General features: G+C 39.5%; 1 protein-coding gene across 2 annotated transcripts in view; it reads left to right on the top strand.

Moving 5' to 3' along the window:
* ARHGAP15 (Rho GTPase activating protein 15) overlaps positions 1-26,055 on the top strand; it is a 491,379-nt gene that overhangs the window by 249,087 nt on the left and 216,237 nt on the right. For both annotated transcript variants that reach the window (XM_075609463.1, XM_075609462.1), the window contains 2 exons: positions 14,913-15,035; positions 23,722-23,820. In XM_075609463.1, the coding sequence (XP_075465578.1) occupies positions 14,913-15,035; positions 23,722-23,820 (222 nt within the window). The remainder of the gene's footprint in view (positions 1-14,912; positions 15,036-23,721; positions 23,821-26,055) is intronic.

Genomic DNA, 26,055 nt, shown 5'->3' with positions numbered 1-26,055 from the left:
GTAGGAATGTATATTTAACCTTATTTCTCTTTCAAATACAATGAATTACAGGTTTTGAAAAATTCGAACAGCTTGAGTGGCCAACTCCAATCCTCAAGGGCCACCAACAGGTCAGGTTTTAAGGATTTTCGTGCTTCAGCACAGGTGGCTCAATCAGTGGTTCTGTCATTGATTGAGCCACTGATTGAGCCACCTGTGCTGAAGCAGGGATATCCATAAAAGCTGGCCTGTTAGTGGCCTTTGAGGATGGAGTTTCAGACCCCTGCTGTAGACAATGACACTCAGGGGGAGCCTCGTTCAATTCCCGGTGTCAGCTCCTTGTGATCTTGGGCAAGTCAATTTGGGGCCTTTGCAGAGAGGTCCGAGAACGAAGTAATCTCCATGATGTCGCCAAAAGTGGGTATAGGTATGCAGAAAGGTGCGCAAATGTGGCGAGATGGGTATGACATCGGCGTGTTTTTTTGGCGGATATAAAAAAGCGGAGAATCGTTGGCGAGAAGGTGAAACTCGCATCTGTTCGCCACGTCGAAGAAAACGTGGTATTCCAGGAACAACGTTTACAGATTCTCGCCATTACGGCACACCAGAATGGCGAAGGTATCAGCAAAAGTAAACGCCAGAAAAAAACGGCAGATTTATAAATCTATGTCAACAAGGTAATCGGACTTATGTGCATACGGCTAACTAAAACGTGCCAAAATTGGCGATTTTATTACCACAGTGAATTTACGGAACGTAACTCTCTGCATAGGCCCCTTTATCTCCATGTATCAAAAAAAAACAAACAGATTGTAAGCTCCACGGGGCAGGGACTGTGTCTGTAAAAATTCCTATTTGCTGTTTACCGCGCACTATGCTGTAATTGTGAAGGGCTTACAGTCACATTGGGAGAATAGTGCTATGTGAAACGTATTATTATTACATGTACAGTATGTAAAGTTTACTACATCCTCTAAGTTGATCTCTACAAAACAAATGCAGATTCAGCAGAAAATGATATTCAGATTTGTAGGGATGATTGCTACCTATTCACCCATCTCTATAATGCTGTACAATTTAAGCACAATAAATATCTGCCTTGAATAAAAAGAGGCATAATGACATGGGTAAAGTACTACCACAAAACTACATTTACATTCCCTTAGATATTATTTTTCATAGACAATGTGTCACTGTACAGACTACTTTATCTAGAGAAGGAGCAATATCCTTGCATGGAATTTTTTGAAACACATTATACAACAGGTGAACATGAAGTTAGTTTGGTAACGGCAACACCTGCAGTGGTTTATAAAAGCTGATTTGAATCTGACTGTCACAAATGAGTAAAGATAACTGCTGCTGGAATGAATTTACTTTGTGTATGCGACGCACATCATTCAGAAATGCCTCAGTAAGAGATTTTATTTTGTGTTTTTGGAACGAGTTCATTTTTGTGCGTTCACTTGAATGTTTATTTTTCTGTGATTTGAATTTAATTAATGACGATAGGGAACAGCTGTGAGGAGGAAACTGTGGGCACTGGAGAACTCTGCTGATTTGGGATTTTGGGAGATATTTAAAAAGGGACAGACTGCTGTACCTTTCAATGCAGGACAGGTCAAGTGAAATACAAAGGTGACAATGAATCTCTACACCAGGGGCTTGCCGACTCCAGTCCTCAAGGGCCACCAACAGGTCAGGTTTTCAGGCTATCCCTGCTTCAGCACAGGTGGCACAATCAGTGTCTCTGTCATTATGACTGAGCCACTGGACTGAGCTTGAACCTGTGCTGAAGCAGGGGTATTCTGACCTACTGGTGGCCCTTGAGGACTGGAGTTGGCCACCCCTGATCTACACCTATATACCTTGTATGCTCTGTTAGATAATCTCTTATACAAGTTGTGGGCAACCCCAGTCCTCAAGGGCCACCAACAGGTCAGGTTTTCAGAACACGTGGCTAAATCAGTGGCCCAGTTAAAAGCGCATGTGCCTATATCAGTGGCTCAGTCATTGACTGAGCCACTTGTGCTGAAGCCGGGATATCCTGAAACCCTGTCCTGTTGGTGGCCCTAGAAGACTGGCGGTTGCCACCCCTAATCTATACACTGTTATACGTATGTCACATTCCCTAATACCTTTTAGCTTGTTGGATTATGTCACGTTCAGATGTGGGATACTAGCCAAGCAGCAGCTTTTTATATACTATTATCATGACACTTTCGTATAGTTAACCGTCTTTTTTTAATTTTTTTATGGTTAATGACTAAATATATCTTATCGTAGATTATTCAGTGTTTTATGTAGATCTTTGGTGCTAGGAAAATTACACATAAAAAAGGTTTCACCTACACTAATATTCTGAACAAATATAATCTTTCTCAACCATAAAAATGTTACTGTGAACAATGAAAGGGCAAATTAATTCTTTATATATGATCTACATGACTAATTAATAAAATGTATAACATGATTTGCTTGCTTGAGAAACGGGTATTTTGCTTGCTATCCTATGCATGGTAATATTACTATGAAACATACAAATAATAGGAATATGTAACACATGGCACCAATTTACCTGCAAATACTAAAGGAAGAAGTGCATTTTGATACTACTGTACTTTCAGGAGTGAGCACATTTTATGAAGATATAATATCCGAGGGGTGGTGCTTAGATGGGAATGGAAAGAGGGTTGATGTGAACTGAACGAGCAAATTAATTTAGGATACTGTAATCGTGAAGTGTTTTGAGTCCCATTGGGAAAAAAGCGCTATATGAAATAAAGTTATTATTATTTAATATCCCGGCGCTGAAAAGGGGCTTTTGCTTTACTCTCCAGCAAAAACCCTATTTCAGGATCTGGCCTCAGAAAGATTTGCCAAAACTGAGAGTTTTCAGTAGATGTGTGGGGTTTTGTTTTGCTAAATATATGCTAATTTTCAAGCAATGGGAAATTTTGGGACTTTGGCGAAAGTCACCCCAAAAATTAGCAAACCACTTTTGGACACATTCTCACATCTTTAATCCTAAATTAATATGCTCATTCAGTTCACATCAACCCTCTTTCCATTTCCATCTAAGCACCACCCCTCGGATATTATATCTTCATAAAATGTGCTCACTCCTGAAAGAGCAAAGGAATGCAAGCAGGCACACGGTCTTTCTAAAGGTGCAGTTTATTGTGCCACCAAAGGTCCAACGTTTCGGCAAATAGATTGCCTTTATCAAGGAGAGGGCCCTCTCCATGATAAAGGCAATCTATTTGCCGAAATGTTGGACCTTTGGTGGCCCAATAAACTGCACCTTTTGAAAGACCGTGTGCCTGCTCCAATTCCTTTGCTCGAGTACTTCTGGGATGTCTGGACCTCCCTGGATACGGCGCACCGGCAGATAAGTATCCCCCTCCAGCACCTACCAGCGGTGTGCATGTGCTTCTATATATGACTCACTCCTGAAAGTACAGTAGTATCAAAATGCCACTGACACTGTAAACAATAACACGCAGTTTCAAGCAGGGGAACCTATTTCAGTTGCCCGTGCATCACTTTACTTCCCAGTGCATCAAAAACATAGATAGTAAGCTCTATTGGACAGGGACAGTGTCTGTAAAAATTCCTAAATGCTGCACTATCCCTGTCCAATAGAGCTTACTATCTATGTTTTTGATGCACTGGGAAGTAAAGTAACTTGTGCAAGGTCACAAGGAGCTGACACCGGGCAACTGAAATAGGTTCCCCTGCTTGAAACTGTGTGTCATTGTTTACAGAGTCAGTGGCTTTACTCACTGAGCCGCTCCTTCTCCCTATTAACGACTTGGTGAATCGCCTGCGTGCTTGAGAAAATGTTGCATTTGTTTTGTGGCTGAAAGGGTTTTGCACCTGTATTTAGTACTACATGGGAGGCTATTTGCAGTGTAAGGAAGGGCTGAGTAATGGAGAGCGTATTACCTGGGGGGCAATATCTGTTGCAGAAACATTATACTTTGAGAAAGTTTATCATAAATATGATAATAAAAGTAAAAGATAAAAGTTATAGTGTACCTGAGTAATTATATCACTATATCACACATGCCTGGCCTTCTTGATATTAAGGGCAACATTTTCTAAAGGTCAAGACAGCTGCTTTAAAATCTGACATTATTAAAAACTGGGATTGCAGTATTTTTCTTTAGGAATTAAAAATAATTTTTTCATAAAATTGTGTTAATACATTAGCTGTAAATAGCCCTATTGATGCAAATATGTGATATCTCAGAGATAACAGCACTAATCAGCCCTAGTGATACCATTGTGGAGGGGTTGGAGAGATCACAGTTTTCTACTATACGGTTATGTAATGGGATTTCTTACAAAACACAAGGGAAGAAAATGATTTATGCTTTCATGCCTGAGGCTACCAATGCAATGCGGAGGAATGTCTTCAGGCACCAAAAGGTTAACATACAACACAAACACCTATATATAAAAAAAAAACAGAAGCTTAATGTCCATTTGTGAAATTATTGAGTCTTTTGTAGTCCATGGCTACTAAGGGATTAATATATAAATAGGTTCTACAATGTTAATATTAGGTCGTGTTAAGACCTATTCTACGTTGGCTAGTTTGAGAGACAGAGAGGAAAATGCCACTTGCGTAGCGGATTTGAACTTGAAAAGTTCGCCCATCGGTAGTAATCCGATTTTGCCACGTATCGGAGTTTAGCGAATAGTATGTGAATTAGTAATTTGGTGCTCCTTACTCATTTGCATGCTCATTGCCTATGCTGTAGTAAAGTGGCAATCCAAGCACTTTTAAAAAAATTATTTATTTTAACTTTTTTGATTGAAGCAGGGTATCTTTGGAGATTTCAGATACTGGGCCCACTGCTTCCGGAGATGCTTACCTCTGTTAGGGGTACCGGTAGCTGCTCTGCTCGGTTCACATGATTACGTTTCACGACTCCAACGCCCTGCGGGCCAATAGGAAGCTGTGATGTCATCAGGTTCGGCTTCCTATTGGTCCGTGTAATGCAGCAATTTTAAACCCCAGCTAGCTCAGCCGGAGCAGCTACCGGCAGCCACTGCGGAGCTAGGTATTATCGGAAGCAAGGGATCCTCAGAGCTGAAATTAATTTACCCCCTGCTTCAATCCTGTGTAAAAAATGTCAAATAAATATTTGAAGAAAGAAAAAAGCGCTTGGAATGCTTGTTTAAAACAGACACTGACATCTCACCGTGGTAAAAAGCCGCCTATCATTGCTTTACTGCTGGGGATATCTCTTTAAGTGAATAAATAGGTCAATAAATAAAATTGATGTTAAAAATCGATAACACCGTTTTTTCCCATTTATCGACCTTCAGTGAAACCAGGCCTAAGTGTTATCAAAAAGAGAGCAGTAACTCAATTTTAAACCGGTTTGACATTCTTTCCACTAGGATTTTATTCCTGCAATGACCTGGTATCTGTTTATTAGAGTGTGGGGCAACCTTCCCTAATAAGAGGACTGCTGGTGCACATACCCCCATTAACAGAAGTAAGGGTCATACAGAACATACGGTATCAAAGAATGTACCTAACTGCCTTTTGCATTAACACCAATGGACATGCCCTCTTGCTTTAGATAATAAAATAGACATGGAAAAGAAAAGACTGGTAAAATGTAGGCAACTGAGTTACTACAGTATAGATCATGGGTGGCCAGCTCCAGACCTCAAGAGCCACCAACAGGTCAGGTTTTAAGGCTATCCCCGCTTCAGCACAGTGGCTCAGTCAATGGCGGTGCTGAAGCAGGGAAAGCCTTAAAACCGTACCTGTTGGTGGCTCTTGAGGACTGGAGTTGATCACCCTTGGTATAGATAAAAAAAAGTTCTCCTGAACACAAAACAGGACAGGTCATAAGCAGGGGCTACAATAAAAGTACATTTTGGGATAAAGTTGAAATACTTACATTTGCAATTGAGATATACATAAGTTTCAGTTGGTAAATACACATTTACTGTATGCAGTTTTAAAGGCTGGTACCAAAAATATGTTTGAAATGAACACGAAAAACAGTACTGAGAAATGGCTTTTAGTCAGAATTTCAAGCAAGGTTCTTCAATTGATTTCTTGAGTTCATCAGGTTAATATACATAGGGTTGCAGGTGTCCAATGTTTCATCACTATAATGACAATACTGAGCACTTAAGCCATTAGATTGTCATATTACAGTAAAATTATTGGCCATGTATAAGAATGATCGTTTCTTTTTCATGTTTTGTACTTCAGTGTACCTCATTTGTCTTTTCTTAAGAACTTACAGTTTACACAATGGAAGAGAAATCTATCTTCAGCCTCAGTGATATAATATCCCTTCCACAAGTATCCAAAATGACATCACAAGACACTATTCATCTGTATAAAAGTTCTCAGCACACTTCCGAAACATGCTTCTATGTGAAACTTTGCCGCCCACATCTTTTATGACTTTCTTTGTGATAATCGCACTGTTAAGAATGTTGCAATTTACTATGCTCTACGAATATCTCAGGAAGTTTATGCAAACAGGAATGTCCTCTTTCAATGTGCTGATACACACTTTACTGAACATGCATATCTCTGTATCACTCTGCATGTCATAAAGCCATAGTTCTCATAGCGTGGAGAAGTGACGTCGGAGAACGCTGGGATCTCGAGGTGCACCGAGAGGACCGTGTGGTTGTCGATTGTGATATTTCTCATACACGCTCTAAATATTGCTATTTTTGTGAGTGGGCATTTGTCTAAGTTTATGTCCCATAAATATATATTTTTTACGGTAATACAATAGGTGTGCGCCTGTTTCTCTCTCTCTCTCTCTCTCTCTCTCTCTCTCTCTCTCTCTCTCTCTCTCTCTCTCTCTCTCTCTCTCTCTCTCTCTCTCTCTCTCTCTCTCTCTCTCTCTCTTATAAATTGCAAAATATATATATGTTCAAATAACATGCAGCACAAAGAATGCTTTCAAAATGTGTAAAACTGTTTGTATGCAGATTACCACCTTCCTAATCTGGTTCCATAGCCCAATCACTGTAATTTACATGGTGTTGCTGATAGGTTTGTTGTAAAACACGTTTTGGGGAAGAAAAATGCTGAAGAAAGGGAGCTGGCACATTTCAATTCAAATCCTTCACATGCCCAAAAAAAACTGTTTCCACTTGTTGGGAATGCTTCTTTCCTTTGATTTTTTATTTTGTACTTTACACAGGTCAATTTAATAAAAAATAAACAAAATCCACACTGTAAAATGCACACTCGGAAACAGATTGAAGGATCCATGCCAAATGTTTCAATATGCGAGATAGCCTACTAAGTAAATGCACTACCGTTTATTCAATTACATTTTACTATTCGTACTGAAATTGTATAAAGTGTAGGTAGAACAAATTTTAAAGTATACAATAATCGGAGGAATGAATGGCCTGCTATGTACATTTTAGCTTTTGCTGCTCTTGATTCATTTATTCACTGTGAACCTTTTTTAATGCATTATTTTCTATGACTTTGGGTGTTATGATAAACTGATAGGAAGCCTGTTATAATGTATTTCAGTTAGGAAGAGGCACTTGAAAGAAATTGGTTTTGCTATACACATGATGTGAAACAATCAATAGTACTTTAGTCTGACAAGCTCTGTCAATATCCATTGTTACAGTTCAGAAAGTCGTTAATGGATAGTTCTTCAAAAACCAATGCTTTCAACACATGTTAAAAGTACTCAAATGTACCCTGGCAGGAATTAATTATAGGTAAACCCATGGGATTATATACAAATGTTTTTTAAATTGAGAGTGAAATAAAAGTCATAGGAAGGACTGCATGCTCCCGTGAGAAATTGGAGAAGCACAGTTGATATGTCCATTTTTATACGGAATAATGCGATGTTCTAATGTGAAGACTTGCTCACACTTTGCAGACTTTACTTAGGCAGAATGATTTGTCGCTCATTTGCTTTTTGCTTACTACTTTGAATAGCGTTCTACTGCAGAGTAGAAGTGGGCATAAAAGTTCAAATCTGCTATGAAAATAGCGTTTCGTCATAAGTTTGGCTTTTTGCAAATTTGGCCTTTAAAGCAGCAAAATGTGAAAAATTATATGGGTTTTAAAAAAATTAATCAGTTCAGTAGTATTAGATAATAGAGTACTTACTGCATTTTTAAAAACGTATTATTCAATTCTTAATGCCATTTTTAATGATTTTTTAAAGCATCCTTTCATTTTTATAGCAGGTTTTGACCTACCTCCACAGCAGTACAAGATATTTGCAACACTTTCCTATTTGTAATAATTTGTTGCCAATATTCCCAGCTGTTTGAGCTGCAAACTGTAAGAATAGATAATGTTACCTCAGTAATATAAGGATGCATTGTAGCTGCTGAGTCACACTGATTGAAGCAGCCATTATGTTAGTAACACCAGGATTTTTACAGATCTATAGCAGGAGCACCAAATGATTGCCAGTTTAGGTAAGAATGTAGAATTATACATTGCACAAAAGAAATCTCAGATTCAGCAACTTGGATCTAGAGCAGGGGTGCGCAAACTTTTCCCCCTGTGCCCCCCTGCCTGCTCCCCCCCCCCATTTGCATCCCCCTCCTTACATTGTCTTCGGCGTCAAATGACGCCACAGGGTCACGTGACCTCACGTTGCCATAGCATAGTGAGGTCACATGACCCCGCTGCGTCATTTTACGCCACGATGCCATGGTGACGCGTCGCCAGAGACAAGGTAAGGGACGTTGCAGAGGCCTCACGCGATCCACCGTCATCTAATTTAAATGCCTTGGGGAAGAGCGCGGGACCTCTGCACCCCCCTGGAAAACCGCCACCCCCCCCCCCCCCTGGAATATCTGGCGCCCTCCCAGTTTGCGCACCCCTGGTCTAGAGAAATGATAGGCAATAAAGTAGGGTGCTAAGGCAAAAAGGATCTGGTCATAAATCATAAACAGGCAGTAGCCCAGCACACCAAAAACTAGAAAATTCAATAGAATGCAAAAACGGTCATTTAATAACCTCAAGAAGTGATCCAAACTTCCAACGTTTCAGTGCTAAATCTTCCCTGATGAAGGTCCAAAACATTGGATGTTTGGATGACTTTACATATACAAATAAAAAAAGAAGGGATAAAAGGGGGGGGGGATATATTATTGTTGCTTTAAGTAAAAAAAAATAAAAAAAACCTGTTGCAGTTACACCCATCCAGACCCAAAAAATATGGACGGTGGGAGAGAGAGCGCGCAACCTATTTTACTAGGGTCCCATATTCTCTCTGTTCTCTCTCTCTTTCGCCTCTCTAGCTCACACAGTGTGCTCATGTGCATGTCATTTCCCAGAATCCCTGGCTGCAGTGGAAACACTGCATGCTAAGAGATAATGGGGAAGGGCAGGGTGCAGACCTGTCGGAGACATGTGAATGTGCTCACAAGCGGGTTTTTTTTATTTACTGTACACCTCTCTAGCAAAACGCATATTTCAGGGTCTGACTGGATTTTATTTTTATTTGAACTTTTACACATTCCCCCATCTCCACTGCTGAGTGGTGTTTTAGTTTAAGATATGAATTACTGTAAAGGGATTAGATTAGGGTGGGATCTAGCGTTGCCAGTCCCCTGGTATAACATGAAACATTATGTTATCTGAGCAAACCCCTAGAAATGTGCGAACTGTCAGAATTTGGTTCACTATTTTTTGTCACGAATATTTCACATGGGTTATGACAAAAAAAGTGTGAAATGTTATCCTTTTTCTAAAAATTTGCGCAAATTGTGAAATCTTGTCATTTTTTAAATGTTTCGTTTATTTTATATATGCCTTTTATTGGCTTCCATTCACAATTTTTTTTAGTTTTATTTTTTTTTCCTCAGTTTTGTGAAGATGTAATAGGTGTTATGAATAAAGGGAGCAAATTGTTTCTCTTTAATCTTTTGTTTTATTTTATTTTTAAACTAGGTCACATGATCAATGTGACCTGTGCATGAGTCTGCATTTTTTGGGGGGCGGATTTTGTCGGTTTTTCGAGGAGAAACTGTACTGTAAGTGTCACCAAATTGGAGAACTTCATGGACAGTTCTCACAGCTTTACAAACCCTACTTATAAACTTTTTTACTCACCATAAAACATTTTTTTGTGTCTACTTATATAGAGAAACTTAGCTCAGATTTGATAAATACAGTACTCTAGTTCTCTGGCTGAATGAGATTGATATGAATGTATACACTGGGAAATATTGTATTGCACACACTAAGTGACCCAATATGTCTATAAAATGTTTTAAAATGAATATTGTGCCTTTATTAAGATAGTGTTTATTTTATTTGTCAACAGCAAGTAGCAATTTATGACACCATGAGTATAATATACTCAGTCTGCCCCATTTGCAGTGTTTTAATGTCGTTTGGAAATTCTTTGTGTATTTCAGCTATTTACAGTACATTGTTGACGTAATAAAGGCTTTCAGTTGCTTCACTATAGTTTCTAATATGGTTCATTTTGCATTATACTCTATATACTGCAAAATGTTGCATTTATCCACAAATGAGGATTCCTGATGATTACCAAATTTAGAAAGATGTTAAACAAAACAGCCATCAGTTCAACACATCTTCCATGACCATGCGGCTGTGTTAGCTGGAAAGATGTTTATGTAAAGTAATAGATTATTTAGTTATGTATTTTCCAGTGAAAGTATCCTTTTATGTGATTACAAGTTTATGAAAGTATGTGTGGGGTCATTATGGTGCTGTGGGAAAACAGAACACTGGTCTGTTCAAATCAGTAGCGAAATGAGAAGCAAACTCCGCGCTTATTATCATGGGCATGTGTTTATATTTTACTCGCCTTTATTGGTTAGCTTTTATTTACTTTAAAATAACAATTTGGCACGTTTATCTCCCTTGATAACAGCAAGGCACAAACTGTGTTAGAACTTTGGATGATAAAGTCATATTTCCAAAGCTTCAGATCCTAACATCCCCATGACATTTAAGAAATAATTGTCTAACACCAGGAGAGGCCAACTCTAGTCCCCTAAGGCCACCAACAGAAAAGGTTTTCAGGATATCCCTGCTTCTGCACAGGTGGCTCAGTTTTCAACTGAGCCACTGATTGAGCCGCCTGTGCTGAAGCAGGGATATTCTGAAAACTTGACCTTTTGGTGGCCCTTGAGGACTAGAGTTGGCCACACCTGGTCGAGCATAAATAAAAAATCAATTTGGTACAGTTTCTGATAGATTTAATCTGGTCTTTCAAGCATTTAATACATTAAATTAGGTTATTTCTATTTACCCTGTATGTGAATATAAGAAGATTGTTCATTTATCACACTGCAGATAGGCGTTATTCATTAAACTTCAATAGTGCCAAACAGGGCACTAAGGGTGGGCACTTTCCCTGCTGTTTTGATTTTAGTTCTATAATGTTTTGGTTCTAAAAAAAATGTGGGTTTTCATTAGCCAGAACTCTAATTGCAAAATGTAACAAAATGGTTTAAAAGAAACCTCACAGTAAACTCAAATAACATTAAAAAAACGCTACAATAAGTATACAATTCTAAAAAAAACATTTGGAAAATGAAATAATAATAATAACTGAAAAACAGAAACTAGTTAAAAGAGATTGCCAAGAAACACCCGGTCAGCTTTGAGGAGGGCCTACTCCTTTTAGATATCATCATGGTCATCTTCCTTATCGACAGTGTCACGGTGCTCATCATGATCAGCTCATTCCCGCTGGAATTGGAATCCTCTTCAAAGGGTTGTGCTTCTTCATCAAAGAGGTTCATATTAATGAATATCAACTTCTCTTTGGACAACAGCCTCCTGCAAACTTATACTATATTTGTGAAAGCACTGTATGCCTGTCTGCATGGCCTCTGTCCCTAGGGGAAATCTCATTGGTCCCTTGGCCCGCCCGCCCCCGCACACCTCTCATTGGCCTGAGGCGGAGTGACGGGCCAAAGGTCCAACACACACACACACACACACACACACACACACACCTCTCTCTGTCCTCTCCCCCCCCCCATCACACTCACCTCCCCGCCTCCCCTCCGCTCCACTCTCCACTCCACTCCACTCGCCTCTGCTCCACTTGCCTCCCTCCCGCTCCACTCACCTCCCTCCCGCTCCACTCACCTCTCTCCCGCTCCACTCACCTCCCTCCCACTCCACTCACCTCCCTCCACCTCCCGCTCCACTCACCTCCCTCCCGCTCCACTCACCTCCCTCCCACTCCACTCACCTCCCGCTCCACTCCCGCTCCACTCCCGCTCCACTCACCTCCCTCCCGCTCCACTCCCGCTCCACTCACCTCCCACTCCACTCACCTCCCTCCTGCTCCACTCACCTCCCTCTCGCTCCACTCACCTTCCTCCCGCTCCACTCACCTCCCTCCCGCTCCACTCAACTCCCTCCTGCTCCACTCACCTCCCTCCCACTCCACTCACCTCCCTCCCGCTCCACTCACCTCCCTCCCGCTCCACTCACCTCCCTCCCCGGCACGGGGACAGGCAGTGGCCAGGCAGCCTGCAGCTGCCACGCGGCGCCTAAGATGGCGGCGGCCGGAAAGACCCCCTTCCTCCCTAGCGGAGTAACTAAGATGGCGGCGGCCGGAAGGAGAGGTGACGTGTGTGTGTGTGTGTCACTGTGTGTGTGTGACACTGTGTGTTACACTGTGTGTATGTGTGTGTGTGTGTGTGTGTGTGTGTGTGTGTGTGTGTTGTGTGGGACACACTGTGTGTGTGTGTGTGTGTGGGACACTGTGTGTGTGTCAGACACTTTAGGGTGGGGACCGGAGCTACGCATGGGGGGGCAGGAGCGGAGAGAGAGGGCCGAGCGAAGAAACATACAGGGGGAGTGGAGAGGAGAGACCCGTAAATTTTAAGAAACCCACCCCCTCCTGTCCACTGTCCCCCCCCCTCCTGTTCACTGTCCCCCCCCTCCTGTCCACTGTCCCACCCCTCCTGTCCACTCTATTTAACTCACGGGCAACGCCGGGTCTCTCAGCTAGTGCTAACTAATAATGTTGCCAGCAGTGCTAAATATTATTTCAGAGTAGGCACTGGAAGGTGGACAGCTTAAAGCAGCAGAACATATATTGTAGCACTGTGCGATTTAAAAAAATATTATTACATGATTGAAGCTGAGGATTCTCCGGAGCTGAACTATGTTAATTTCAGCTATGGGGACACCCTGCTTCCAGAGATAGTTACCTCCATAAGAGTGCCAGTCTCTGCAGCCAGAGAATTTGTGTGCCCAACGAAATGGCAGTGTTTTAAAGTGCAGCGTCACGCGGGTCAATAGGAAGCTGTGACATCATCCCTTGTGGCTTTCTAGTGATCTGGACATTTAAATTGTGGATCTAGCATTCTAGCTAAATCACAGGGGTCTATGTACTAAGATTTTTATTTTGAAAGTATAAAGTTTTTACAGCACTTAAATAAAGCATATGTAGAAGGGAAAACGAGAATGGTGCACGGGAAGGAGGAGCCCTGATTTTATCCAAAGTTACAATATGAAACAAAGGATTATGGGCCTTATGCAGAGAGCATCGTTATTTCGAAATTCGCCATTTTTTGTACAATTTCGCGCAGAAACCGGCAGAAAATGGCGAGTTCTGAAAAACGCGCCATTTTGTTTTTTCAATTGCTAAAACTCGCCTCGCGGCTGGCGAGATCCTCCATCTCGCCATTTTTAAAACTCTCCGAATGCAGAGAGGTGCGAACGGCATAAAGCGGCTGTTCGCGCCAAAAAATGCCGCGATTCTCGCATTTTTGCCGCGCCAGGAAAAGATGGCAAGATGGCGCTCGCCGCCTATAGTAAAGGGGGAAAAAAAGGCGCGAATTTGTTTTTACACGTTTCTGAAGCGCGCATCTCGCCAATTTAAACTCGCCACACGCATCCATGTTAAACATAGCAGAATTCGCACTTTTCTGCATATGGAGAATAAAACTCTCCAAAAAAGCTACTTTTTATGAAATTTGCCAATTTTAAAATTCTATGCTCTCTGCATAAGGCCCTATGTTCCCAGCACTCAGAGAAAAAATGATGGAAATAGAATATGTCATAAAATATCATTTTTACTTGAATATACAGAGATTACACAAGGCAAACATCAGCACATATCCATGATATTATAGATATGGAAACAAACTGAATAGCAGATCAGCAATATACATATTACTGTGTTACACAATACATAAGCGCACAGAACAAGAGATAATAGGTGTGGGGAGGTGTTAGTATCAAATAATCTAGACTGCATTTCTGTAAGTTATCCGAGACTGGGGTAAAGGATCGGATTGATCTAAGGGAACAAGCAGAAGAAGGGGCTAGGTGCCCTGAAACGTTGCCCCCCTTATTTCCCTGTCTATCACCCTACCCTTCTGTGTGCTTATGTATCGTCTAACACAGTGATATGTATATTGCTGACATGCTATTCAGTTTGTTTAAATATCTAAAATATCGTGGAAATGTTTGCCTGGTGTAATCTCTGTATATACAAGTAAAAATTATATTTGATGACATTATTCTAATTCCATAATTTTTTCTCTGAGTGCTGGGAACACAATCCTTTGTTCCATAAGATTTTTTATTTTTTATTCATTCCAGTGCTAAAAAGTAATACAAACATTAAAAAAAATCTGAGTTGTACTTTATGTATGAAGATATAATTTGCTGTTTGAGAATGATAGCAGTAGGTTTCTTGGTGTGGCCAGCGATACACAGCACCTTCTGTGGGAGTGAGAATTGCATCTGATTTTGCCAGAGATTGTAAAGAGTAAGACACCAAATGAGCAGTGATTGTTATGTAGGCCTCAGTTTGTACATGCACCTGTTGGTGTGAACTTGCATTTAAACGAAGGAGGAAATGGCCTACAATTGTTACTAAACTGATAATGAAATGCATTATTGTAATAAATGTAATTCTGTTTGTTTGCAGTATCTAAATTGAACTACAGTGCATCAGACACCTGTGATAGAAACCGGGTTAAAACCAGACTGAAGAAGTTCATTTCCCGCAGACCGTCATTGAAAACTCTGCAAGAGAAAGGACTTATTAAAGGTAGAGAAGTGATTACAGTCCTTGCAAAATGTTGTTGTTTCACAATTTAGGGAAATGAAGATTTAAGTGAGACTTATTTTGCTATTTGTTTTGCAGCTCGAACATTTTTCATGTACTTTATAGTATGATGGTTTTGTTAATTCAAATTAAAAACAGATCTCATCCTTTATTCAGTAAATCAAATTGGTCAGAATGAGCATTGCCTTTACTGATCACCAATTTGGTTCATAACACTTTCCATACTATTACAGGGGTCAGAAAGTACAGTACTGAACAGATACCAACAGTACTGTACACTGTAAGTTAAATTGAAGTTATGCCATTCTATGATCCCTTGGTACAGTACTTAAATTGAAGCTCCAGTTAGGTATGCTATAAAGCCACCTTCCCTGTATTACAGAACATTTCAATTGTATTTGTTTAAATGCTACTGAATTTTTTTTCCATGATGAGGAAGATGACTTCACAGCATATAGAATAAGGACCTTACTTAGAGGGAATGAGTGAAATGCTCTGCTTATTATAAATGCCGCTTCAGGTATGTTTAGGGTATACAAACCTTTATATATGTGTATGTTTGTCAACATTTATGCAGCATAATAACAAATGGGTTTCAGTGGTACCCCAGAGCTTGCATCTCACTCCTCTACTAACTAAAGTATATCTTCCCTGATGAGTTCATGAAGAGTGTGCTCAAGTTATATCCCCTGAGGGAGGTCAATATGGTGTCTTTTAAACTCCCTGAGATTTCACATTTTTCAGAACCTTTACAGAATGATATACAGAGATGTAGCCACATTAACATTCTCTGTGGCTGGGGAAACGGACCGCTGCATTCCGTGGCTGTGGGCAGCCTATAAGTTAATAGAGAGCCGCTGCCCGCAGCTTATATTTTCCCCCGAGCCTCAGAAAAAGTTTTTTTTCCCCCTATGTCTGTGGGGAAGGTTAACTTGGCTACATCTGTTTATCAATTTACAAATATATGCATGTGACATCCATACTAGTGAGAATATAAGATGACTAGTTTGCTGTGGATTTAGATTTAACATTAGTAGCACCCACCCCAGACTATGCAGAATTCATATGTTTAAAAATGTATAAAAACTCTCCATAAGTGATTTCCCAAAGCTTTTCTGAAGCATGATGTCAGTACCAACATGCCTCTTTTTTAATGCTTTGTCAATGTATGTATGTATGTACAGTATAATTGTATTTACAGTGGCGGCCGCCTTTAACCTCCTGCGGCCGCCACCGTGGGATTTTTAAAAACGCGGGCAGATGCAGCATTTTTTCGGCTGTTTTCCGGTGTCGCGGGCGCTTTCAATGTTAAGCGCCATTAGCGCTTGTCTGATGATGCGGCCGACGCGCAGAAAAGCCCGAGACAAATTGAAAACATCCCCGCATTTTTACGGGTAAGTAGGAGGATAAAAGGGGCCGCAGCAGTATATAGTATCAGCAATGTACGCAGCTCTTTCCAAAATTATAATACAAGGTACAGTAAATAAATTACAAACAATAGGAATAGGTGTGACAGGTAAATAGCAACAAAAGGCAAAAGGAGACCCTGCCCCATAGAGCTTACAATCTATGTGGTATGTTGGGAGGCTTATAGGCGCAGAAGGAATAAAAGTGCAGTCAGGGGAGGTCACATGCACCTGGAGTTTGTAGTAGAGGCGTGGAAATTTTAAGGAGATGCTTCTTTTAAGAGGTGGATTTATAGCTGGGCTTTGAATGTGGAAAGGTGCTTGTTGAATATTGAGTAGAAAAGCATTCCACAGGTACTGTAGGGAGATATTAGTGAAAATGGTTTTAAGACGAGTGAGGGCTGTAGAGGTAAAAGTTGAGGAGACAATCTTAGGTTGAGTGTAAGACGAGTGGTGGTGTAACGAGAATTCACAGTTGAGATAAGTAGAGGGGCAGAGGATTGTAGCGTCTTAAAAGAAAGGAGGAGAATTTTGTAGTTTATATGGAAATGATTGTTCCGAAGGTTGGGTGCGCCTAGAAGAGCAGGAGGTGATTTCAGCAGCATTTTGGATTGATTATGAAGGAGAGAGGCAGGGAGGCTGGATAAAAGAATGTTACAGTAATCAATACAGACATGCATTAGGTTTTTAGTGGTAGTCGGACATGGGAAGGGGCATATCTTCGCAATGTTGCAAAGGAAGAAGTGACTAGTTAGATGTATATACATATATTGTCCATGTTAAAAAAAACGGTTGTTTTTTTTTTTTTTTACGTCTGCTATTGACTATCTGCCTCTGTTTGATGTATGGTTAGCCAGCCTGATGTAGACTTATGGTTAGAGCTTAACTTGTTAGTTCTGCTTTTGCAGCCAATTCAGAATAACTACAGATTCCCCAAGATATTAAAATTGACTGTTCAAATGGACTCAGTGTGGGAGTTTCATTGGCTTTAAATTGATAGCAGCTGAAGCAATGAATGATTCGAGCTGAATATGGGCATAGTATGCAACCTTTTTGTACATGCTCTTGTGAACTAATGGTTTTACATGGGAATTATTTTTTTATATAATGAACTGTATTTCCTTATGATTCATTTACATAATTTAATGATGAACAATAGCTTTCGGAAGTCTGAAAAAATAAAATTTCCTGAGAAATTTGAGAAAGTTTGTTAAGATAAATAAGGACTTGCTTATACTTAGGGGAGTATTAAGAGTAACATTGTATTTTACAATGTAGAAATTGTGTCTTTTTCCCAGGTATTTGAGAAAAAAATACAGTATACAGAAAAAAAACATACACAATCATAAACTGTGGATTTCTAGTTTAGCCTCTAGTCTTTCCTATAATAAAAAAAGTCTAATTCTAAATATCTTATCTCTATGAAAATCAAAGTCACTTATTTTCCTTTTATTCATAGGCCCTTATACAGTATGCAATTAATCCACTCTCCTCTGCTGGAGAACATTTTAATCACATTTATTAGACTGTTCAACTCCTTTCCAGCAATGGGAATAGAGATTGGAGATTTTTGGGGGTGGATTTGGATTGGCCGGTTCCTTTTGTCTGCGGATATCGGCGGATCTATGTCAAAAAGGGCGATTTGCATTTTAATTATTATTACCAATACACTTCTTGGATTCCGCATCCTGTGGACAGATTTCTAGAATCCGCCAACTGATTGCTGAATCCTCGGATTGGATTCTACAAATCCGTCCACGGGTTGTATCCAATGGCAGTTTTTGATGAATTCGCACAGATTAAAACCGAACAAAATACATTTGTGGATTTTACACCGCGAAATGGACTTTGGGTTGAAAATGTGAAAAAAATCAGGGACACGGATTTGGGTGGATTCACCCATCTCTAACTGCGAAGTGGTTTCACTGCATATTGAACATGACTGTAAATCTTAGATCATATATTATAATTTGAAAATATATTTTGCTCATTTCTTTTCAAAGATCATTATTTGAACAAAAAAAAGTACATCTGGAAAATCAAACCTTTTTTGGGATAAAGTTCCAGGTGCTTCCATATCACTATAAGAAACGATTTGTAGTTTACATTTTTCTATCGTCTCCTTGTTGTGCTGCTGTGTACATTGTCTGAACTAATTAGGACAATTATTATTACATTAGGCCATTTTTGATGTAATACTGGTAATTGGTTATTGATATACAGTAGCTAATATGGACGGAAAACTACATTACCCTAATAAATAACTTTGTTTAATGAATGAGGCAAGTTCACTTTCATTCTTCCAGTTTTTTTCTTTCAAAATGTAACTAAGCTATCAATTGACAAAACCATACACATCAATTATGGAGCTAGATTATACGTTATTTCAATTTGAAGTTTCTATCTGAAGTTGTTTTGTATAATATTGATGAATTGCCAATTTCATATTTACAGTGACTCATGTTCTGTTATGAAAATGTCAAAATACATAGGCAGCTTAAAATAACTGAATCAGATATTCAATCTAGCAGCACAGAACAATCTAGTGTCAGTTCAATGCACTTTCTGAAGATCAAATTTGTTCTTGACTTTGAAAATATACCTGAAGATTGAGAAATTGTACAGTATGTATATCTTTACAAAAGTGAACAAGGTCGGTGCTGCAGCTCTCCCAAATATTTAACTAATTGTGTAAATTAATATGTTATAAATATAAGGCACACAAATGTGATAATGCAGTGTAATAATAGTAAAAGATGTTATATTGAGTGTTACTAGCAAATATGAATACACTAATAATAATGTCTAGTGTTCCAGTAAATGTAATGTGAAAATCAAAAATGCAGGAAGAAAAGAGGGATAGGAGGGGGAGTGGAAGGGGAAATAAAAACAAAAAAATAAATATAAAAATTAAAAAAACAATAAAAAATGAATGGAAAACAATAACTATCAGTACGTGGACAAATCTAAAAATAACGCGTCTGTAGTTAAATTCAGAAACGGTAATGGAAAAAAGGCTGCTTTTCTAAAAGATGATCCACATCCATAAAGATTGTTCAAAAGAAAAAGGAAAAAGTGCACACTACATGGTAAAATAACAGCACATTTGTGTTATTTAATCCATATAAAAAAGATAATGCTCCCTTGTTGAGACAAAAATAGTTAATTAACAATTGATTGTATCAAAACAACAGGTTCAATATCACATGGGATAGTATTGAATGGGGGTTTGCCACAATGTCCTTAATGGTTTGGTAAATGAGCTACTAAGTAACCAACTCTCCCCATCAGAATAATGAACTCGGCTGTTAAAGTCCTGTATTGAAACCAGTAAGTAGAGTAAAGCAGTGTGATGACAAAGTCCTAATAAACAATGAACTCAATGCATTAACTCCATGTATATAACACAGCACCTCTCAATAGGTTGTATAATCACCTCACCTGAACTTGATAGCATATAGGGTGGGTTTGACATGAGTCTGTTATGATTGTAAATACTGAGTTCCGCAGGGATCTTGACTGCTAAGTCAGTCACTCAAATTATAGGATACAATCCCCTAAACTCACCATATTTTCGTAGGAAAACGGACAGCTGATGTAGAAACAATCCTTATGTTCCTGAGAAACTCTGTGTAGCGCTTTGTAGAAGAATGCACTCACTGCAGAGCTTCACTATGGTGTTCTCCCATCTATGCGTGATGACAGAAAATAAGTAACGTGTCCCCACACGTTTCATCACCTGTTACGGTGACTTCATCATGGGGTTTGTGCCTTAGACCTTCAAACAGATGTCTTTTATAGGGTGCAAATCATTTAAACAATTAGGGCATCAATTCATTAATAAATCTACAAATGGATACATCATTTATATCCTATTTGACAAATTTGGCAAGCGTATTAACTTAACCTAAACATTTCTTAAAAGAGATTCCAATACAATAAATGGGAAATTAGTTGAGCTGTAGCTAGAGGGCCCAATAGCCACAGAGTGACTACAGAGAAAACACCCAGTGAGGATTAGCAGATATCTTTCACAATATGTGATGTACTGTACTAATAGTAAATGTAAATTTAAATCAATACAAATATAGAGAACGCCAAAGGCAACAACCTTGAATTTAATATATTTTGTAAAATAACAAAGTACATAATTAAATCCCCACTAGAATACACAATAGATAATTGAAAACAACAGATATGCAAATGTCCAATAGATATTAAAGACACAGAGGCATTTGCTATTAAACAATACTACTTATATCAATATTCTTGATATCATTGGAAAATAAGCTGTTCATTTTAAAGATCCAATAGGTTCTTATTTGGATATAATTTAAACCGATCGCCTCCCTATTTTCTACCATCTTCCCAAGATCCATAAATGTTTGACTAATCCTCCAGGCTGTTCCATTATTTATGGTGTGGGGTCGATGACGTCTTCGGCTGAGCCCCTGATTGAGCCACCTGTGCTGAAGCAGGGCTATCCTGAAAACCAGAACTGTTGGGTGGGTGGGGGGGAGGAGCCTTGAGGACTGGAATTGACAATCCCCGCATAATTATTTAAACAATATTACCCAATTATCTAGTAGGGACATGTGCATAAAGAAAATATTGTTCCTACTGAAATGCCATAAATAATAGAAACAAAACAAAAATTCACTTGCTTTTCACCTACTTCAGATTTATTGAAAACATTAATTTAAGAAACAGTACAAGAAAGAGCCATTGATGTGTCTGAGATTTATATTAGTTTTAATTAGCATGGATTTCCACATCTTGACATGTAAAGCAAGAGGTGTTTATGAATAATTAGTACGTTAAGGAAATAAATTAACCCATTCACCAATGGATTGAAGCAGTTGTGAGAATCATTTGCTAGCAAACTCAAAAAAGATACATTTTCACTTTCTGAATCAAGTATTTAAAACACAAATTCTTTCAACTTTGCCCTAAAAATCCCATACACTGCAATGCATTCAATGAAATTGATATTTATTTATATTTAATTAAAAATGTTTAGATTATATTTAATCAATAAAGTGGACCACCCTCTTCTTTACATTCTCCATACTCTTGGTATCCGGAACAGAGCTCTATCCTGGATTTCCTCTTACCTCTCCCATCGTACTTTCAGTGTCTCGTTTGCTAACACTTCCTCTTCTGCTATTGATCTCTCTGTGGGTGTACCTCATGGGTTTGTCCTGAGACCTCTTCTCTTTTCTCTTTACACACTCTCTCTAGGGGACTTTATCACATATCTTGGTTTCAACTATCACCTCCATGCTGATGACACACACATTTACTTTTCAACTCATGATTTTACACCTGCTGTACAGACCAAAGTCTCTAAATGTCTCTCCGCTATATCAGCCGGAATGGCCCACCACCAACTCAAACTTAACATATTCAAAAACTGAGCTCCTCATACTTCCTTCCAAGCCTGGCACTACTGTCCCCTTCTACATTATTGATGGCAGTACTATCATACACGCAGTATCACAAGCATGCTGACTAGGTGTCAAATTTTGACTTCTCCCTCACATTTTCCTCTTACATTCAAAATGTAGCTAAAACCTGTCATTTTTTCCTTCACAGCATTGCAAAAAAGCCCTTTCCTCTGTCACTCTACTGATAAAACTCTAATGCAGGCCCTCATTCTCTCGTCCCGACTATTGTAACCTTCTGCTCTCCGTCCTTTCTATCTCTCACCTGTCTCCCCTTCAATCTATCCTTAACACTCCTCCTAAAATCACTTTACTGCCTCCTAAATCTGTCTCAGCATCTCTCCTGCTGAAATCACTCTCCTAGTTTCCTATCAAATCCCGTCTCACTCAAAATACTCCTCCTCACTTTAAAGACTTTACACTCTTCTGCCCCTCCCTTACATCTTAGCCCTAATTTCTCACTATACACCACTCCGACTCTTGCATCCTGCTTAAAGGATGTCTTCTCTCTACCCCTTTTGTATCTAAAGCCCTCTCCCACTTTCAACCTTTCTCACTGACTGCCACCTCTGGAATGCCCTTCCCCTCAATTTCCAACTAGCACCCTCTCTATCCACCTTTAAGACCTATCTAAAAACACACCTCCTTAACAAAGCATATGGGTAGCTCCGTGGCTGTTACTATACATCTCAACTACTGTCTCTGTAAGTTCTCTCTAATTACCACTTAGATTGAAAGCTCATCGGGGCAGAGGCTCCTTTTCCTAATGTTACTTTTATCTCAAGCACTTATTCCCATTATGTGTTATATTATTATGTCACATGTATTACTGCTGTGAAGCGCTATTTAAAGATATACATACATGTAATTCTTGTAAAAATTGCCCAGCCTACCTGTTAATTATTGTCTATACTTAAGATTTGCAAAACCCACTTACTTGATATGTGACTGAATTTTGTGATCTTTTTCAGTAAAAAATAAATAAAATGAGAGAAGTTGTGTAACAAACTTGTACAAAAAAACCCAACACTTTTATAGAGTGTGCTAGTGTTAAGAGAAAGAAATACAATGTATAAAAATATTTTCATCCGAACCTTATATTATGACTAACATTATGAAGTCCACATAGAGGAAAAGGATATGAAGAGTCTTTATAAGGTTAAGGTTCTTCACACTGCAGCTCAATCCTTTTATACAGAGTAGGATCTCCGGGAAGCAATATGGAAATGGTTTGATTGGATTGGTTACTTACAATACACCCTAGAACAGGGGTTCTCAACTCCAGTCCTTAAGACACCCCAACAGCTCGGGTGTTCAAGATATCCCTGCTTCTGCACAGTTGTTCAGGATATCCCTGCTTCTGCACAGGTGTTCAGGATATCCCTGCTTCTGCACAGGTGTCTTTGACTGAGCCACTGATTGAGCCAGCTGTGCTGAAGCTGGGATATCCTGAAAACCAGACCTGTTGGGGGGGCTTGAGAACTGGAGTTGAGAACTGTCCTAGAGCATTGTTGGTTCTGACATTCTAGTGAGGGATTTAATGGGATTTATTGGACAAAAATTGAATATTTACGTGGGACTCTTCACTGCATTTTCTAATTCCAAAAAACTGTTGCTGTTTCGCACATACAGTATATATCTTTTTGCACGGCTCTTCAGCCAAAGAGATGGTGAACATGGTAATTAAAATAAAATAAAAACTAGTACATGTATTTAAACAAACAGTGAGTGCAGTAGGAATTAAATAGAATAAGGCAACAAAATTTACAAAATATTTGTCTTTATTTTTAATTTATAATCTGTCTTCTTCCTGTATAGATCAAGTCTTTGGCTGTCCACTGGAGACACTCTGCAAACGGGAACATGCAACAGTCCCACACTTTGTAAAACATTGTATAGAAGCTGTTGAAAAAAGAGGTAGGTTCCATATTAGGAGAGACTGTCCATTGTATTTGTTCAATGACATTTATGTCAAAAAGGTAGGAAAATAACTTGAAAGCATGAACGTTTACGTGAAAAAGCGAAACTATTGGGCCTCTTTTAAATACAGTACTGCAAGTAATTATTGTGCTTTAGAGGAAGTGAAGTACTGGCAGCACATGATTAATAACTAACCATAATTGTTGTTACTAAAGATAATCACATACAGTATTACCATGGAAGAGAAATTAGGGTAAGGGTTAAATGTATTTAGTGTACTACAGACATTTGTTAAAGAGGACAAGATGCTGTATAAGGTAAAAAGAAACATAAATAAAGGAAAACGTACACATACAAATGATTTTACCAGTTTATAATAATATGTTTTACTTTCCTCTTTTACTGAGCCAAACAATAGTAGTAGAATATACTTTATCAACCTTGATTCAATATACAGTGTATATACATCTTCTTTATTTTTTCTCACTACTTAGATTGTAAGCTCTTCGGCGTGGGGACTCCTTTTCCTAATGTCTACTTATTCCCATTATGACACGCGTATTACTGCTGTAAAGCGCTATGTACATGGGTGGCTCTATATACAAACAAATTCCTCAAAATGCACAGTAGGTCTCCTCTAGGACAGAGGTAGAAGGTAGATCACTACTCACAAGTTCACAATGCAATACTTCATTTATTGTAACAGGTATACGGACCAATATGGACCGTATGGAAAGTAAAGGAACATATGGGAAATGAAACGTTGTTTCTCCTCTGTTCTTGGGTATTACAATAAATGAAGTATTGCATTGTGAACTTGTGAGTAGAGAATTCAGGGGGGGGGCAACTCCAATCCTCAAGGGCCACCAACAGGTCAAGTTTTCAGGATATTCCTGCTTCAGCACAGGTAGCTCAATCAATTGCCCACACCTGTTCTAATTCCACACACCTGTATTTTTCCATCTCAGTACACATTGCATGCCATAAAGGCCAGTGAAGTATTGCCATTCAGTGTCTTACTAACTGCTATGGCCTACACTGGGTTAACCCTACCCCCGGTGTGGACTAGCCTGCCTCCCTGGGGCACCTAATCAAATCACTTATCTTTACTACCCCATTCTTCAACACACCTAATCCCCCTCTACATTTAGCAGTGGCTGCTAGCCTTTGAGCTAATATGATTAATAGGTTGGTAGGCAATTGCAATGCATAGAAAAAACATAAGTACAACCCCCCCCCATACATGTACTGTATACAGTATATTCAATAGGGTTTTCCATACGATAGCACCTAATCAGCGCTCTGTTGCTTTTATAGAACAATAGTATTTACTGGACAACTTTTGTTATTTTCCATATCAGGCTACAATCATTTGAGCCTATTGTTTTTTCAGCCTTCTCTTCTAGATCCACACACCACTTTCCGAAGTACTGAATCAAAAACATTTTAGAATGCTGGAATGGCCACATGACTATGTATCCTCTTCGTGATCTTCAAATAGTGAACAGGTTTCTGTCCTAATTTTTACGAATTAAAATTAAATACAAAATATTAAATAAAGTGGCGTAACCACCATGCCGCTGATGTCCGCAATGCAGGGAGCTCAAGAGTGTGTGTGTGTGTGGGGGGGGAGGGGGTGCTGGGGAAGGTAACTGTAGCAGCCCTCAGGGGGATTGATTGTGAGGGGATTGAGTGATGAAGGGGAGAGAGGGAGTAGAGAGAGAGGAGGAGGGAATTGAGTGAGAGGGAGGTGTGAGGGGTTACATGAGGCAGGGGGGAGTGAGATTGGTGAGTGAAAGGGAGGGAGGGAGGGAGGGAGGGAGGAAGAGAGAGAGAGAGAGAGAGAGAGAGAGAGAGAGAGAGAGAGAGAGAGAGAGAGAGAGAGAGAGAGAGAGAGAGAGAGAGAGAGAGAGAGAGAGAGAGAGAGAGAGAGAGAGAGAGAGAGAGAGAGAGAGAGAGAGAGAGAGAGAGAGAGAGAGACAGAGAGACAGAGAGACAGAGAGACAGAGAGACAGAGAGACAGAGAGACAGAGAGACAGACATGGGGATAGAGAGGGTGCTAGTCAGATATTGAGAGGAATGGCATTCAAGAGGTGTGAGGCAGTCAGTGAGAAAGGTTTAATGTGGGAGAATGCTTTAGATACCAAAGGGGTAGAGAGAAGACATCCTTGATCAGAACGCAAGAGTCTGGATAGTGTAGCCCTTGTACCCCCCCCTCCCCCCAAGTGATAT

Source organism: Ascaphus truei, chromosome 7, assembly GCF_040206685.1.
Source record: "Ascaphus truei isolate aAscTru1 chromosome 7, aAscTru1.hap1, whole genome shotgun sequence".
NCBI lineage: Eukaryota > Metazoa > Chordata > Amphibia > Anura > Ascaphidae > Ascaphus > Ascaphus truei.
Note: the sequence above shows the minus strand (reverse complement) of the source record. Positions and strands in the feature narration are given on the sequence as shown.